The sequence below is a fragment of the Monodon monoceros genome, unplaced genomic scaffold, assembly GCF_005190385.1.
Source record: "Monodon monoceros isolate NGI ecotype Baffin Bay Population unplaced genomic scaffold, NGI_Narwhal_1 Super_Scaffold_12, whole genome shotgun sequence".
Taxonomy (NCBI): Eukaryota; Metazoa; Chordata; class Mammalia; order Artiodactyla; family Monodontidae; genus Monodon; species Monodon monoceros.
This window is the reverse complement of record NW_021703768.1, coordinates 163,432,812-163,450,574: the sequence shown is the minus strand read 5'-3', so window position 1 is coordinate 163,450,574 and position 17,763 is coordinate 163,432,812. Positions and strand designations below refer to the sequence as shown.

Sequence of the window (17,763 nt, the reverse complement as noted above, 5' to 3'; positions counted from 1 at the left end):
AGGGCGGGAGCTGGGAGACCAGGTATGATGGGGGCTGGACTGGAAATAGGCAAAGAGGAGTGGAGAAACCCGCCAGTCTTTGTTCATCTTCACGTTTCCTGCCCAGCAGCTACCAGCAGCCTGAAAGGCGAGGCAAGGACTTTAGCCTGGGAGGCTGCAGGTTGCAGCAAGGGTGACCCGGGGTGGGGCACACCAGGGAGTGATGAGCAGGGTTACACCTGGCATCTCCCGGGCCAAAGTGGCTGGACCACTTGGGAAGGTGCGTGGGCTGCTGACACACGTGTGCACATGTCCATGCCAGGCTGGGAGCCACCCTCCTGTGCCCTCAGGAGCCTGGGGCCCCACAGTCCAGGCCTCCCTCCTGTGGGCTCAGGATCTGACACTGATCCACTGGGCAACTGGGGCACGTCACTCTGCTTCTCTGGGCCTCAGTTTTCTTTCTTTTTTTTTTTTAAAGATCTTTTTTGGTGTGGACCATTTTTAAAGTCTTTATTGAATTTGTTACAATATATATTTTTAAAATTTTACTTATTTATTTTTATTGTTTGCCGTGTTGGGTCTTTGTTGCTGTGTACAGGCTTTCTCTAGTTGTGCTGAGCGGGGGCAACTCTTCATTGCGGTGCATGGGCTTCTCATTGCGGTGGCTTCTCTTGTTGCGGAGCATGGGCTCTAGGAGCACAGGCTTCAGTAGTTGTGGCACGTGGGCTCAGGAGTTGTGGCTCACGGGCTCTAGAGCGCAGCCTCAATAGTTGTGGCCCACTGTCTTAGTTAGTCCGCGGTGTGTGGGAGTTTCCCGGACCAGGGCCCCGCCGTGTCTGGCAGGCGGATTCTTAACGACTGCGCCACGAGGGAGGTCCAAATTTGTTACAATATTGCTTCTGTTTTATGTTTTGGTTTTTTGGCTGAGGCATGTGGGATCTTAGCTCCCCGACCAGGGATCGAACCCTCACCCCCTGCATTGGAAGGCGAAGTTGTAACCACTGGACCACCAGGGAAGTCCTGGGCCTCTGTTTCCTCAACTGTAAAAGGGGGGAATAATGACAGCACCCATACACAGGAATGGGAAGAGCACATGCAAAGGCCCTGAGGTAGAGCTGAGCCCTAGCATTCTTCAGCCCCAAGTTCCTAAGACCTTTTCTAACCAGGGCTAGAAGGGCCATCAGGAGGAGGCACCTGGGCCTGCAAAGCCTGGGAGGTGAGCGAGAAATTGGCATATGTGGATGCTGAGTGGGGGCTGGAGAATCCGCTAGGACTGCTGCCTTGGGGCTGGTAGAGGAACCTTTGGGGAGAGATTCTAGACCACATACTGGCCAAGACATCCGCACATCCTCCCTGCACTGGAGGCGGCTGGGCCGGTCCAGCCTCCCAGACTGGCTCACTCAGGTCCCACCACCGAGTCCTGTGTCACATCTCCTAGCGCCTTGGAGCCCAACTGGACTCCTCTGCCCTCACCCCAGACTGGGGCACATCCCATGGAGACCCCTAGGTAAGCGCCTGAACATCCCTGTGCCTCAGTTTACTCATCTGTAAAATGGCGGAAAGGATAGGTCCTCCCACATATCAGAACTACAGGGCCGTGCTTAATAAACGCTCGAGATTATAATTATGATGGTGATTATAGTGATTGCTAGCCAGGGGGCAGAAAGAGCAGCCCCCGGGAGGAAGTCCGAGGCCCCCAGCCTCAGTCCCGTATCCTCTCCTCCCCTGCCCGCCTCAGTTTCCCCAGGCCAGCCTCGAGAGCGCAAAGGCTGCCGGGGGACCCGCGCCCCCTCCGGCCGGCAGGGGCACCACGGAGCGGCCCGGGACACCCGGAAGGGCCCCGCCCCCGGCCCCGCCCAGCCCGGGCTGCCCAGAACCGGGAGGCGGCGGTGGCGGCGGCCACGGCGGGGACGGTGCGCGCGGCTGCAGCGGCGGGGCCGGCGGCTGGACGCGCGGAGCGCCATGGCGGTAGCCGAGCGCCGCGCCTTCGCGCACAAGATCAACAGGTAGTGCGGCCGCCGGGCCCCCTCCCGGGCCGCCCCCACGTGTCCGAGCCCCGCCCAGGGGCGGCCCGGCCCTCCCTCTTCTGGGCGCCCCCCATTCAAGCTCCTTCCGCCTTGGCCAGCTCCGGCCCGCTTCCTCCGGCCGGGGGCGCAGGGGTGGGGAGGTGGGGAGGGCGGGGAGGTTCCGGGCTGGGGGTCGCGGAGGGGCTGCGGGCGCGGTGGTGGCTGAGGTCTTCCCTTGGAACCGGTGGGACGCGTGGGGGCGTGCCCGGGGGGGCCTTCCTGGAGGAGGCGGCGCGGGGAAAGCGCTGCCCGGCGCCCTCCGCGCCTCCTACCCATCTCCTGGCCCCTCCCCCGGCCCCCTAGCTCCTCAAGCGTGGGAGTTGGGGGGCTTTTTCCGTCCCATTCTCTGGGCCTGGTGTGGGGCAGGGACGCATCAGGCGCCGAGATTTGGGAACAGGGATGGTGCTCCTGGCGGCCTTTGAACCCCCTCGGGAAGTTTCCCGTGATCTTCTCCCCGCGAGGGTCCCGTACCCAGCTGTCTGGGGGGCAGGGGACAGCTGTGAATGTCCCCCCGCCCCCAGCCCTGCTTCAGGCTCTCCCAGCACCGGCTGGACGCTCTGGAGATGGATGGTGATTGAATGGAAGGAGTGGGGGCGGGGGACGGAACCAGCTGGTGGGCAGACGGGGGGAGGGGACAGGCGCCAGGCGCTGGGGGATCCATTTCCGTGGCCACTGGTGATTGTAAGAGATTGGCCAGGGAGGGGGATGTCAGACTCTCTGGGGCTGAAGAGCCTTTCACCCATTCGGGTCTTTGCCTCCAATAGTGGGTTCAGAATCTGCTGGGGTGGGGGGTGTTTCTCTCGCAGCGGGGCAGGGGTGGGGTGGGGTGGGGCGGGAGGCGGGCAGGGACCTCCCCTGATCACCCCCAGGTGAAAGAGTCAGCCCTGCCCTGACGGAGACACAAGAAAAGATCCCACCCTTGGGGGAAGATACAGTGGGGGAGGCAGAGGAGAAGCAGGATAAAGTAGATTATATGTTAGTGGTAAGTGGTATCAGGACATACAAGGCAGAGAAGGGAGATGGGGAATGTGAGGACTATTTTAGATCTGGGAGGCGGGTCAGGAAGGCCTGGAGGGGAAGGTGGCATTTAAACAAAGATCTGATGGAGGTGAGGGAGGTGTCCATGCCCAGACATGGGGGAAGAGCAGTCCAAACACGGGGGAAGGGCAAGTGCAAAGGCCCAGGGGCAGGAGCAGATGTTCACAGAGCATCTGAGGAAGCCAGTCAGGCTGGAGCAGAGTGAGGAGGGGGGCAGGATGTACAGGGCTTGTGGGTTGTGGGGAGGAGTTTAACTTTTACCCTGAGTGAGGTGGGGGCCATGAAGAGTTCGGAACAGAGGAGGGACATTGTGACCTGGTGTCTGGGGCATAGTGGTTGGGCAATTTTTATGTTCTGTTATCTCTGTGTCTCTGAATCGTTCCTCTCTCTTGGACCTTTGGTGTTTCTGAGCTTGGGGAGGTTATTGCTGTTTTTTTGCGTCTCAGTCCCTATGTCCTTGGGTCCTGGCGTCCACTCAAGTGAGAAAGAGAGGCCCTGGGTTTCATCCTGGGGAATGGATACTCTATAGAGTTCAGGGTAAGAAAAGCAGAGAAAGATCCTGGGGCCCCAGTGAACCACAAGCAAACGGCTCAAGTCTTCCAGCCACCCTCTGACAAGGTCTCCTCAGCAGACTGGTGGGCACCCAGGTATCTACATGCTCAGACCTAGGCCTATATTCACCTGCTTGTTCATTCAACTATTCATTCCACAAATGCCATAGTAATCTGAATATTAGGCAGTCCCCCAGTTTCCTAATGAACAGGTCCATTTAAAACAAAGATTTGGGGGGACAACTTAAAAATACAAACTCGGGAATTCCCTGGTGGTCCAGTGGTTAGGACTCGGCGCTTTCACTGCAGGGGCCCGGGTTCGATCGCTGGTCAGGGAACTGAGATCCTGCAAGCCGCGAGGCATGGCCAAAAGGAACAATAACAAACAAACTCTTATGAATGTACACAACACGCACAAATAGTATTGTATGCAACATAATGTTCTTTTCTTTTTTTTTGACTTGTATTCTTTAAAATAAAGTCCAATCTGGAATGGTGATAAGGACCAGCACTTTTTTTTTTTTTTGGCTGTGTGGCTTGGCTTGGCTTGCGGGATCTTAGTTCCCCGACCAGGGATCAAACCCATGACCCCTGCAGTGGAAGCCTGGAGTCCTAACCACTGGACCGCCACGGAATTCCCATGACCAGCACTTCTAATGTGCTTATCGCATGCTGGTCCCCATCTGAGATGTCACTAATTGGCACCGGAGCCCGTTGACATCGGTATAACTATTGAAACGAAAACCCAAAGTGGTTAGGTCACTCTCAAGGGTCTCTTGGGGGGAAGTAGCCCAAGAGTGTGTGGCTCCAGAGTTGAGAACAGTCTTGGAAACCGTGCCTCTTCCTGCCCTCTCCTATCCGCAAGGATGTCCATTCATTCTTCGCAGGCTTCTGAGAGCAGTGTCATCATTTTGCCCCTCAGTTGTCTGATGTGGGGCAGTTTGCCGTTCTCATTTAAAGAAATGCTTTGTTGGAGGGGTGGGAGCACAACAAGACATACATTGACGAAATTCCAAAAGTACCTGTGGGATTTCCAGGAAATATCTTCCTCCCACTCCTGTCCCCAAATATATTTGCAGACGTGAGCTTAGGCATAGGTGATTATTTTTTACCTTTAAAAAAATTGCAACAGATGACATGTATACAGAAAAATACTAAGTTTAAGGAGTAATCATGAAACAAGTGCCAGGGGAAAAGTCACTTGGATCAAGACGGGCTGTCTTGGGAATTCCCTGGCTGTCCAGTGGTTAGGACTCCGTGCTTCCACTGCATGGGGCACAGGTTCAATCCCTGGTCGGGGAACTAAGATCCTGCATTATGTGTGATGCCGCCAAAAAAAAAAAAAAAAAAAAAGATGGGGGCCGTCTCTACCTTCCCAAGCCTCCCCACTCCAGCAGGCCCCCCTCAAGGTGATCTGCACTTGATTCTGCCCCTCAGGGAACGGCCATGCTGGTGGCAGCTACTGTTTCTTCCTCACTTACATTATGGTTTCTCCATCCAAGTTGGCTTCCTATCTGCAGTGGGTTGGCTTTGTCTGTTTAGAACATCTCATAAACGGAACCACACGGGATGTCAAGTCCTATGTGGCAGTGTAATGTCGGCAGCATCTGTGCCGCCGCCTGTAGTCCGGCTCATCCTTTTTCATTGCTGCGTACTATTCCCCCTGCTTCTTGTGCGTTCTCCATCTTTGGTCAAGGAACTTGTGAGTTGTTTCCCTTTGAGGCTGTCATGATCAGAGCTGCCATGAACATTCTCGGCCATGTATTTCCTCCTGAGTATCTACACCTCAGCGTGGAATTGCTGGATTGGGCTATTTTCAACTCTGCCTGTAAATTTACAGATGGTTTTCCAGAGGGGTTCCCCCAGCAGTAGATGAGGGTTCCCATTGCTCCGCATCCTTGCTGGCACTCATATTATTTCCCTTTAAATTTTTCTGTCCGTCCAGGAGGGGTAGGGTGGGATATGAGGAGGAATCTCTTCATGGTTTTATATTTACTCATTTTCTTCCCTCACTCTTTACAGAAGTGGGAACACAGCATCAAGGCTTAAGCCATTCTTCTTTCTGGTTTTGTCATCCTCCTCCCCTGTGAGGGTAGTCCTCTGCTAATCTGGCCAGCCCTTGGGGGAGGTACACAGTCTCACATGAATTCCCAGTGATGCCACTGCTTCATGTTTCCCCTCTGAGCATCTCTTTAGTATCACATAGGGTTGTGGAGTTTTCACCTTAGAAGGATTTATCTCACCAATAGCTAAAACCCACCACCTGATCTTTGCAGTTTCCCTCAGTGAATGCTGAGATCCCTTCCTGAGAAAACCCACTAAATTCAGCTCAGCATTTTGCCTCCCTTTTTGAAATGTGGTCCACGGGAACATCTGAAGCAGATCTGATGTGGGAGCGAGAAAGAGAGAGGGGTTGACGATGACTCCCAGGTGCGGGTCCCAAGCATCCAAGAGAGTAGGGCTGCCCTTAGTGAGACAGAGAGGATGATGGGAGGGCAGGTTACGGTCATGGGGCAGATTTGAGGATCTGTTGGTGTTTAGATGGTGTTGAAGCCTCGAGACTGGATGGGACTGCTCTTCGGAGTGGGGAGCGGGTGAGTGTGGACAGGCAAGGGGCAGGTTCTGGAGCCCCTGTTCTTGGCCCTGCTCCCCATCATGGAATGCCTAGCGCTAAAGGACTTTGACCTCCAGCTGACCAGGGTTCAATTCTGGGCACCACTGCATTCTGCTGTGTGGCCCTGGGTGCCTCACGACCCCTCTCTGAGCCTCACTCACCTTTGGTATACAAAGCAGGGTCAGAAATTCCAGTTTCCCAGGATGCTCTGTGAGGCAACGTGGTGACAGCTAGCTTTAATTGAGCACTTACTATGTGCCAGGCCCTACACTCAGAACAGCTCAATAAGTCGTGGGTGCTGTCCCGAGCCCAGAGGTCCAGAGAAAAGATGTCATTCACCCCTGCTCGCCCAGCTCCAAGCGCAGAGCTCTGTGACTCAGTAAACTGGCTCCCGTGGCCACACCGCTGTGGACCCAGCCTTCTCCCACTCTGGGGGCCTCACTCTAAGGCCCGTGGCAAAATGAAGCTGGAGGCTCAGCCCTCCCCACCCCCCTCCCTGCTCTGGGGCAGCAGCTGCAGAACAGCTGGGACCAGGGCACAGACAGGTTCCCTGATACGGCATCTTTCGTAAATCACCCCCAATCCTCCTCTGTGTGCCCATGCTTCCAGAGGAAGTGGCCTGGACTTGGGGAATTTGAGGACAAATCCCTAATTTTTCCTCCCCCCAAGCATCGCCTGGCTTGCAGGATCTTAGTTCCCCAACCAGGGACTGAAGCTGTGCCCTCAGCAGTGAAAGCACGGAGTCCTAACCACTGGACCGCCAGGGAATTCCACAAATCCCTAAGTTTTAACATTCTTTGAATTTCCTACAAGCTTCTCTTCCCTTCCCCGCCTCCCCACACCTCCCGTCCAATAGAAGCAAGACTCTGAGACAGTTGACAGAGAAAAGAAGTAGAATCCAGGGACAGAGAAGGAATGAGTCTGGGGTCTCAAATTGGAGGCCCCACGTTGGATCAGGGTCGTGGCCAAGTTTTGTTTGACCCACACGGATTTGAGTTCGGAGGCTCACAGGCAGGGCTGAAGCTCCTAATTATCCCCACTCCACACCTGTCTTTCCTGGGCCCACCTCACACATCCATTGCATTGGACACTTGTGGGCCACATTTGCAATCCTCAACATAGCGCTTTATGGGGCACAACTTTTTATTTTTATTTTATTTTTTTAAAATGTTTATTTATTTGGCTGCTCTGGATCTTAGTTGCAGCATGTGGGGTCTTTAGTTGCGGCATGTGGGATCTAGTTCCCTGACCAGGGATCGAACCCAGGCCCCCTGCATTGGGAGCACGGAGTCTTAGCCACCGCACCACCAGGGAAGTCCCAGGGGCACAACTTTTTATTAAGAAAATTTCCAAGCATAAGAGAAAAGAGGGAAGCAGGAGTGATTGAGGCCTGAACCCCTCAGCCATTGCCTTGCCTTCCTGATTTTAAGAGAAACTGAGGCCCAGAAAGGTTGTTCCACCGGTCCAAAGCCACACAGCTAAAAGATAAGGGGCTTCCCCCAACTGACAGTAGATTTACCTAAGTTGGACCAAGAGGGAGATTGGAAGGGATTCACTCATTCCATAAAAAAAACATTTATTGGGCTTCCCTGGTGGCACAGCGGTTGAGAGTCCGCCTGCCGATGCAGGGGCACGGGTTCGTGCCCTGGTCTGGGAAGATCCCACATGCCGCGGAGCGGCTGGGCCCATGAGCCATGGCCGCTGAGCCTGCGCGTCCGGAGCCTGTGCTCCGCAACGGGAGAGGCCACAACAGTGAGAGGCCCATGTACCGCAAAAAAAAAAAAAAATTTATTGCTGGGAATTCCCTGACAGTCCAGTGGTTAGGTCTTGGCGCTTTCAGTGCCGTAGGCTGGAGTGTGATCCCTGGTCGAGGAACTAAAATTCCACAAGCCATGTGGCGCAGCCAAAAAAAAAAAAAAATTTATTGAGCATCTACTATGTGTGGGATCCAGTGCTGGGGCCTCCACAGGGACAACACAGCCCTAGTCCTGTTTTCACAGAGACCCCAGGGAGCAGGGATTTCCAGGCCCAGAGAACAGAGCCCAGCCTCAGAGCCTTTGCACTTGCTGTTCCCTCTGCCTGGCACACTCTTCCCCCAGATAACTGCATGGCTCCCTCTCCTTCCAAGCTCAGCTGAGGGAATTGAGAGCTTGGGGAATCCCTGCCCCTGTAGGGTTTGTTCGAAATTCCCGTGCTGGCCCCCTCCGCTGTGGGTCTTGCCCCTTCACCCTCATCCTCTGGGACTCTGAAGGTCAGCGTAGATGCAGGCGGCCCATGAAGGCCACGGCACCAACCTTGGTGGCTGGGTTGTGCTCTCTAAGAGTCATGCTGGCCTCTTACACACAGTCAGCCTCAGTCTCAGACTCCCTGAGAAGGTGGGTGTGTGGCATGCCCACTGAATGTCAGGCCCCCTGCTCAGCTCCACTGGTCTGTGAGAGCAGGGCAGCTACAGATGGATAAACTGAGGTTCAGAGGCAGAAGTGACTTGTCCGGCAAGGGTGGAACGGTTCTCATGTTCCTGATGAGAGGCAGAGGTCCTCCAGATGAGGAAGTAGAGGCCTCTCTCCAGACCTGGAAGCCAGTCCTGGTGGGTCAGGACTCAGAGCCCGGGGGCCAGGGGGAAGAATGACGCGCAGGAATCAGTGGCCCTCAGGCCCTGCCCAGCAGCAGCCCTCTATCTGTGCTTGCAGGAGGAGAGGGGATGATGTATGCGCCACAGCCTTGGGGCCCACACGCTGAGATCTGTGGCTCCTGAAGCCTGGGTTCTCTTGGCCTGGGGCCTGATTTATTTTCTTTCCATAGCCTGGATTTTCCTCTCATGGAATGAATTTGTCGGCTCTGAAGCCCCGGTTCCCAGGGCCCCGCTGCCCAAGTTCTCCTGCCCCCAACTACCCCCTTCCTGTCCCCACAGGACGGTGGCTGCCGAGGTGCGGAAGCAGGTGTCCCGGGAACGCAGTGGCTCTCCCCACTCCAGCAGGCGCTGCAGCAGCTCCCTGGGGGTGAGTGTTTGGGAGCCCCCACCCCCACTGCTGCTGTGGGGAACCTGAGGCTGGGAGGGACCCAGCTGTGGCAGGGAAGGGGGTCCCTGTCCTGGCCCAGCACTGTCCCCAGTGAGCGTGAGTGGGAGGGTGGTGGACCCCCCCCTCTGCAGGGAGCAGCCCTGTGGGTGGTCGAGGGTGGGGGAGAAGTTCAGCCTGCTGTGGCCCGCAACTCCTGCTGCCTGGACCACCCAGCTGGGGATGGTGGGGAGGGCGGTCTGGGGGATGGGAGGTACTTCTGGCTGCAGTGGGGAGGGGTGGGGCTCTCTCGCCCCAAGGCCTGAGGAGTTGTCTCTTTCTTTGCTGCAGTCCACAAACCTTTCCTTCCACCATGAGTTTCCTGCCCCTCCAGGCACAGGGTGTGATTTCCTGCCTGGAAAGAGGGTCAGGGCCGGCCAAGCGGGGGTGGGGGTGGAGTGGCTGAGGTCACTGTCCTCCAGGGCCCCTCCAGCTCCAACACCCTCCATGGCTCCCACCGCCCTCTTGTTTGTTCAAGGCCAGCCCAAGTCCGCACTCACCCTTCAGCCCCCCAGGGCACGGGTCACAGCCACTTTGCTCCAACTCAGGTCCCACTGACTGAAGTCATTGAGCCGCTGGACTTTGAGGATGTGCTCCTGAGCCGGCCGCCAGATGCAGAGCCTGGGCCACTCCGGGACCTGGCCGAGTTTCCAGCTGATGACCTGGAGCTGCTGCTGCAGCCCCGGGAATGCCGCACCACGGAGCCTGGGATCCCCGAGGATGGGTGGGTTCAGCCCCACACCCTCCCTGTCTGTAACTCCACCTACCTCTGTGCCCCCCATGAATACCCCCTTTCAACTCTTGGCTCCACTGTGTGACCTTGGGCAAGTCCCCTGCCCTCTCTGAGCCTCTACCTCTGTATCTCTGAAACAGACAGAAGGACAGGCCCCACCTCACAGGCCACTGGAAAGATTAACACTGGGCCCTGCCTCTGTTTATTACCCTGATTGTATTTTGTGCAGAAAGCTGGATGCCCAGGTGAGGGCTGCCGTGGAGATGTACACGGAGGACTGGATCATCGCCCACAGGAGGTGGGTCTGGCTTGGGGGCAGCTCAGGGTAGAGAGGCCAGGTCTGAGCCCAGAAGAGCCCATTGTGTGCTGCCGGTCCTCCTGTTTATCCACCCACCGTCCCTTTAAGGGTAGCCAGACTTCTCTGGCAGAGCGCTGGGAGGGTGGGTGGCCTTGCAGGCATCATCTGGACCTTGGAGGTGTGTCAGCACATCCGGGAGCCCTGGGGAGCCCTCATTCCTGATACCCACCAAGCCCCGCCTCCTCCTAGGTACCAGCACCTGAGTGCAGCATACAGCCCCATCACCCTAGAGACGCAGCGAGAGAGGCAGAAGGGCCTCACCCGCCAGGTCTTCGAGCAGGACGCTTCTGGGGATGAGAGGTCCAGCCCAGACGACTCGGTGAGGAAGCCCTGGGCAGGGGTCACTATAAGCATATGTACATGCATGCATGGGCTGCGGCCCCAGCTCTCAAATGCGTATGATGGGAAATGACCCAAACAGCCTTGAACCCAAAAGGAAATGTATCAGCCCTGTAAGTGAAAAGTTAAGGGTAACAATTATAAGCATTTATTAAGGGCTTAGTGTGTACTAAATGTTTTATACTTGTCCTTATCTTTCATCCTGTGAGATCGGGCAACACCCATTTTACAGATAAAGACAGAAGTTCCCTGGTGGTCTAGTGGTTAGGATTCGGAGCTTTCACTGCTATGGCCTGGGTTCAATCCCTGGTTGAGTCTTGAGCCTGTATTTTGTCAACCAATATTTATTGAGTGTCTACTTTTACCAGTAATAATCATGTCAAGAATTATTGTTTCCTTGTTACTATTTATAAATGTGGATGGGGAAACTGAGGCCCTTAGGGTTGGGATCAGAGACCCAGGGTCACAGAGCTGAGCTGGGATTTGAACCAAGGTAGTCTGCTTCTGACCATAGCTGAGTCTGGGAGGTCAGGCAGGGTCCTGGGCCATTGACAGCCCCAGTGAGAACTCTCCCTCCCCTGGCAACAGTGAGCAGAGTCCCAGGGAAGGCTCTCATTGGCCCAACCCAGGCATATCCTGACCTTGGAGCCAATCCCTGGGCTTGGTACCTGTTTTGTTCTGATTGGCCAGACAAGGGTCATGTGATACCCAGACTGGGAAGTAACCTCCCCACAATAGTAAAGGAGGGGGCTTCCCCAGACAGAAGGTTCTAGAAAGAGAGTCAGCAGAGCCCTCAGGTGACCCTTGTAGTGGTAACCCCAGCCCCTGGCCCTCAGCTTCCCCATCTATGGGTTGGGCATGAGGACAGTCTCACCTGAGTAGGATGGAGATGCATTCAGCTGGCACTCAGCGCTTGCCCATTCTCTACTGCTGGCAGGATGACCCCCGGCACTCCTCAGGCTCCCCAGACGACACCCCACGAAGCAGTGGTGCCTCTGGCATCTTCGACCTGAGGAACTTGGCAGCCGACTCATTGCTGCCCTCACTGCTGGAGCGCGCGGCCCCAGAGGATGTGGACCGGCGCAATGAGGCCCTGCGGCGGCAGCACCGGTCCCGTGCCCTGCTCACCCTCTACCCGGCACCCGACGAGGTGGGTGCCCACTAGCCTGCACAGACCCTGAGGTCAATACACATCCAACTGACATGTATCACAGTATATGATCCCAGCAAGATTTCCTGGGTGCCTACTGTATACCCTGCAATGTATACTTTAATTCAATGGCTTCTATTGGGTGCCTACTATATACCCCTATATTTTTCCACCCAGCATTTATTGGGCACCTACTATATACTGCTGTATTTACTCAACCAATATTTATTGTAAGCCTACTGTATAGTCTTTTCTTTAATCAAACAGCATATAATCAACCAATATTTATTGGGTACCTACCGTGTACCCTATTTTTTATTTGATGACTTATTATATATACCCCTATATCCATTCAGCATTTATTGGGCACCTACTGTGTACCCTGTATTTTTATTCAATGACCTTTATTTATTATACATACCCTTATATTTATCCACTCAGCATTTATTGGGCATTTACCGTATATTCATATTTATTCAGTCAATGTTAACTGTATGCCTACTGTATAGTCTTCTATTTAATTAAACAGCATTTGAGCAACTAATGTTTATCGAGCACCCACCATGTGTACCTATATTTATCCAACTAACTTTTATTAGGCACCTAGTATATACATCTGTGTTTTAATTCAGCCATTTATTGAATGCTTGCTGTATACCCCAATATTTTATTCAACTAGTACTTATTGGGTGTCTAGTACACGTCTCTATATATGTCCAGTCAGCATTAATCAAATACTTTCTGTATATGTCTATTCAGCCACTTTTTAGTAGGTACCTACTACATACCTCTGTGTTGATCCAACCAAGATGTTTGAGTGCCAGTTATATAGCAGGCACTGGGGATACAGCCACGAACAAGATAGAGCCAGTCTTTGCTCTCTGAGTTCACAGCCTAGGGGAGGAGAGATACCAGGAAATGACAACCCAGAATAGTACCATGATGAGGTGTGTGTCATTGTCCCTCACATGGCCCACAGTGTCCCAGCCATGTGGCCCATTGCAGCAGGGCCTGTTGAGCATCTGGAACATCAAGTGGCTCTGAGTGAGGGAAGGCTTCCTGGAGGAAGTTCCAGCTAAGGTGCGACCTGACGATGAGCATGTATCGGCCAGGCAAGGAGGAAGGGAGAAGAAGGGCATTCCAGGTAGCGGGAACAGCATGTGCAAAGGCTCAGAGGCAGGGGACTGAAAGAAGTTTAGTCAGCCTGCGGGTAGAGCTGGTCTCAGGCCACACATTCCAAGCCCTTCCTGGAGGATGTGTTCCCAGCTGCCCCTTCGGCTCTTGGCAGGATGAGGCCGTGGAACGCTGCAGCCGCCCGGAGCCACCCCGAGAGCACTTCGGACAGAGGATCCTGGTCAAGTGTCTGTCGCTTAAGTGAGTGTGCTGACCCGTCCCTCCCTTCAGACATGGGAGGGGACCATGTGGCTTATGGTGTGGCACACACTCGGCGCTCACTACTAGAGCTATGCCATTACCGTGTGCAGCCCTGAGACCTATGAGGACACCCGTGGGCTCTCAGGCTGGAAAATAAGACTTCCTTTTTCATTATTCAAAACCGCCAATCCTAAGCTCCAGTTGTGTGTCAGGCTCAGTTCTCAGCCCTCCATGTGTATTAACACTGACCTTCACCACAACATGCGATGTGGGTGCTGGTGGGAAACCGAGGCACAGGGTGGAAAGGTCATTGTGCCCAAGATCACGAGTTGTGAGGCCAGAGTCTGGCCCTCGCCCAGGCTGCTGCTAGGACCCAGGCTAGAGGGGGCGCTGGTGACCCTGGGCCTGGCTTCTAGCTGCCCAAGGCCCCCTCCACATCGTCCCCTGGGAGCAGCCAGCATTCGTGGGAATGGAGCTGAACAGGATGTGGCCTTGGACCTGAGCCCGGCCCTGCCCCTCCCCAACTCTCAGTTCCTGCCTGGATGGGGGCAGGAAAGGGAGGTCCCATCTGGCCTGAGGCCCGGGTGGGCCTCCTGCCTCAAGCACAGGGGCTGGGAACTGGCTCTCTGAGCTCATCCAGTCATTCAACAAACACTCATTAAGCGTCTACTGTATGCAAGGCCGTGTAACTGTGGGATGACCACACAGGGCTCTCTAGGTGGGGGATACAGCACAAACAGAGGCCAGGAGATGTCTGGAGAGAGGAAAATTGAGGCCAAGAAGTGGGCGGGACAGGGCCACACAGGGCAGTGAGGAGCCTCAAATTTTAAGTTTTGGGTATTTTTTATTCTTACTCCCTTCTTTTTTAAAAAAATATTTATTTATTTATTTGGCTGCATCAGGTCTTAGTTGCGGCATGTGGGATCTTCTTTGCAGCATGCAGGATCTTCGTTGCGGCATGCAGGATCTTTCGTTGTGGCACACGGGTTCTTAGTTGTGGCTCACGGGTTCTAAGTTGTGGCACGCAGGCTCTCTAGTGGTGGTGCGGGCTCAGTAGTTGCGGCACGTGGGCTTAGTTGCCCCGCGGCTTGTGGGATCTTAGTTCCCCGACCAGGGATCGAACCCACGTCCCCTGCATTGGAAGGCGGATTCTTAACCACTGGACCACCAGGGTAGTCCCAAATTTTAAGTTTTAAGATGTTTCCTTAGGAGGCACGTGGATGATGAGTAGAAATGAGCAGGACAGAGTAAGACAGGGAGGCGGTTATGGGGGCTGTTTAGGTGATCGAAGATGGGACTCAGCCCAGGATGGCAGAAGCCGTAGAGGACACCTCAGGGAGCGGAGGCAGGGAGGCCCAGGAGTCGAGAATTTCAAGATGGGACTTGGGGGGAGGGATTGATGTGCCAAAAGCTGCCTCCATGCCAACCGAACAAGGGCTGTGGTTTCAGCAGGGGGGACTCTGTGTGAGTTACTTACTGAGGGAGGAAGGCCGGCGGGGGAGGTGGGGTAGGTAATCTCTTGGTGCCTTAGTTTCCCCTTTGGCAAAATGGGACAGGTCTTTCCTACAAGCCCTTGAATGGTGCTTCTCTGTGACCCAGTGGGAAACAGATGCCCCCCGCCCCCACAAAGCACCAAGGCTGGGCTGGACCTCAAGAGGGAGTGGGGTGTATGGAGGAGGGAGTGTCAAGGTCATCCTCTGCCAGAGAACCCCCGTTTACTGCAGGTTTGAGATAGAAATCGAGCCCATCTTTGGCATCTTGGCCCTGTACGACGTGCGGGAGAAGAAGAAGGTAGGAACCCCTTTCTTCCCTTTCCTCACAGTCCCCCTCCTCGCTGCAGGGTAGTGGGCTTCCTGGAAGTGGTGGCCCAGCTGCCTCTTGTGCCCCCAGATCTCGGAGAACTTCTACTTTGACCTGAACTCAGACTCCATGAAGGGGCTACTGCGGGCCCATGGCACCCATCCTGCCATCTCCACCCTGGCCCGCTCTGCCATCTTCTCCGTGACCTATCCCTCGCCCGACATCTTCTTGGTCATCAAGGTACCCACTGGGGCTGGCAAGGGGGTGATAATGGTGAAGGCTGCAGGCGAGGTCCCCACTGTCATGAAAGAAGACAGACATGTCACTAAGAAGGGTGATCAGGGCTGTCATGGGGGAAGTACAGGCAGCTGGGTGAGAGCCCAGAGGAAGCTTCTGACCCAACCCAGGTGGGGAGAAATCACCAAGGGCTTCCTTGGAGAGGTTACAGCTCAGCCGACACCCATGAGTGGGCAGCCTGGGGAGAAATGGCATCCCGGCACATGTGGGTGGATGTTTAAAATTTTTTTTAGTTGAGAGTTTTTCAGCTTATTAGAGGAAGAAAGACCTAGTTGGCACATTCGTTTGGGATTTTCTTTTTCCAGGAGTGAGTTCAAATTTCCTTCCCCAAAACATTCAATTAGGTTATGCTAATGACATTAATTGAACACCTTAAGGCAGGCACTGCTCCCAGTCGGTTAGGCTTCACAGGGATTCTGGTCTTTGGTCCTCACAGCAGCCCCGGGAGGTGGGAGATGACATGGTGCCCATTTTACAGTTGGGGAAACTGAGGCACAGAACTGGTAAGGAATGTGCTCAAGGTCCCATAGCCCCTGAGTGGTCAGGATTGGAGTCCAGGCTCAGAGCCATGCTTGATGTGGACTCCGTTTATACTAACAAAGAAAGATGTAAATGTGGGGGAAAAAATGGAGTCTTGGGTTTGGGGCGGGGTTTAAAAGGTGGGGAGGGTGTAGCTGGTTGCCCAGGCTGAGAGCTAGCACTCAATCCCAAGGACAGTGGGAGCCATGGTTGGTGTTGGAACCGAGAGCCCTAGCTGGATGGAACGGAATGTATGGGAGGCTGTGAGGGTCAGGGAAGTTGGGTGTGGCTTGGGGAGGTCGCAGTCCCAGCAGTGCCTCACTGGCCTTGTCTGCCCCTCAGCTGGAGAAGGTGCTGCAGCAGGGGGACATCAGCGAGTGCTGCGAGCCCTACATGGTGATGAAGGAGGTGGACACAGCCAAGGTAAGCGTGGGAAGCTGGGCCAGGTAGTGAAGGGGTCCCCAGGCAGGGCAGATCCTGGATTCAGAGGGCCTGGGGCACTGAGATTGTGGGGTGTGTTTCCGGCGTCTCCCCACAGAACAAAGAGAAGCTAGAGAAGCTGCGCCTGGCGGCTGAGCAGTTCTGCACCCGTCTGGGCCGCTACCGCATGCCCTTTGCCTGGACGGCGGTGCACCTGGCCAACATTGTGAGCAGCGCGGGCCAGTCGGACCGGGACTCGGACTCGGAGGGCGGTGAGGAGGCGGGGCCGACGGGCCAGGGGCGGAGCTACCGGGGAAGGGGAGGGGTGTCCTCTGCTGGCCGGACTTGGTACCAGACCTGAGTCCGCACCGTCTCTGCCCCTCCCTGCCTCTCTCTCATTTCTGTCCCTCTCCATCACTGTCACTGTCTCCCCTAGAGCGCCGACCCACTTGGACTGACCGCCGCCGTCGGGGGCCCCAGGACCGGACGAGTAGCGGGGACGACGCCTGCAGCTTCTCCGGCTTCCGCCCAGCCACGCTAACTGTCACCAACTTCTTTAAGCAGGTGCCGTGGCTCGGGGGGCAGGGGGCTAAGGGCTACCCCCCTGTGGCTGCCCGGGCCCCGGGGACCCCAAGCCCCTCAGCCCTGGTTCACCAGGGAGGGTCCCTGCAGGAAGCTGAGCGGCTCAGTGACGAGGACCTCTTCAAGTTCCTGGCTGACATGCGGCGCCCGACATCCCTGCTGCGGCGCCTGCGGCCCGTGACCGGTGCGTGGTGCGCGCCCTAGACGAGACGTGTTACTCATACAGTCACTCAGCAAACCCACACTGAGCACGTACTGTGCCAGGCCCTGGGATCCATGATAGGCAAAGCCCCGACTTCACGGGTGGACCTTCTAATGGGGCCCAGAGATGAGAAACAGAGTAAGATAGGACTTCCCTGTGGTGGTCCAGTGGCTAAGAATCCACGCTTCCACTACAGGGGGCACGGGTTTGATCCCTGGTTGGGGAAGATCCCGCATGCCGCGGGGTGCGGCCAAAAAAAAAAAAAGAATAAATAAGACAGATAGATAGTGGGTCACACGGGGAATGTGGTGGGCAGAGCTGATCAAATATGAGGGCAAGACATGGGAGTTGAGGCCATCTTTCAGCCTTAGCACCTGAAGGATAGAGCCACCAGAGGGTGTCGTGGGAGAGTCAGAGCCCTGATCCAAAGCCCAGAGAGGTAGGGCCTGGCTCGAGGCTCCCAGGCATGTGCAAACTGACTACCCCCTCCCCAGCCCAGCTCAAGATTGACATCTCCCCAGCCCCTGAGAACCCCCACTTCTGCCTCTCCCCGGAGCTGCTTCATGTCAAGCCCTACCCAGACCCCAGGGGTCGGCCCACCAAGGAGATTCTGGAGTTCCCCGCCCGTGAGGTCTACGCCCCCCACACCAGCTACAGGTACAGCCTCTGGGGCAGCCGTGCACTT

General features: G+C 55.5%; 1 protein-coding gene across 16 annotated transcripts in view; it reads left to right on the top strand.

The window, feature by feature from the left end:
* Positions 1-1,839: 1,839 nt before the first annotated feature.
* DOCK6 (dedicator of cytokinesis 6) overlaps positions 1,840-17,763 on the top strand; it is a 42,590-nt gene continuing 26,666 nt past the window's right edge. For 12 of the 16 annotated variants that reach the window (XR_003792633.1, XR_003792632.1, XR_003792634.1 and 9 more), the window contains exons 1-14: positions 1,855-1,985; positions 9,160-9,247; positions 9,853-10,028; positions 10,267-10,335; positions 10,585-10,714; positions 11,672-11,884; positions 13,173-13,258; positions 14,983-15,049; positions 15,149-15,298; positions 16,217-16,297; positions 16,413-16,566; positions 16,731-16,858; positions 16,967-17,060; positions 17,573-17,735. Coding sequence is in view for 12 of the 16 variants with exons in the window: in XM_029216429.1 (XP_029072262.1) it covers positions 1,942-1,985; positions 9,160-9,247; positions 9,853-10,028; positions 10,267-10,335; positions 10,585-10,714; positions 11,672-11,884; positions 13,173-13,258; positions 14,983-15,049; positions 15,149-15,298; positions 16,217-16,297; positions 16,413-16,566; positions 16,731-16,858; positions 16,967-17,060; positions 17,573-17,735 (1,643 nt within the window). In the remaining 4 variants the exon portion in view is untranslated. Of the gene's footprint in view, positions 1,986-6,175; positions 6,229-9,159; positions 9,248-9,852; positions 10,029-10,266; positions 10,336-10,584; positions 10,715-11,671; positions 11,885-13,172; positions 13,259-14,982; positions 15,050-15,148; positions 15,299-16,216; positions 16,298-16,412; positions 16,567-16,730; positions 17,061-17,572; positions 17,736-17,763 lie in introns of those variants that run through there. The other 4 variants (XM_029216427.1, XM_029216425.1, XM_029216434.1 and 1 more) reach the window with 4 other exon arrangements.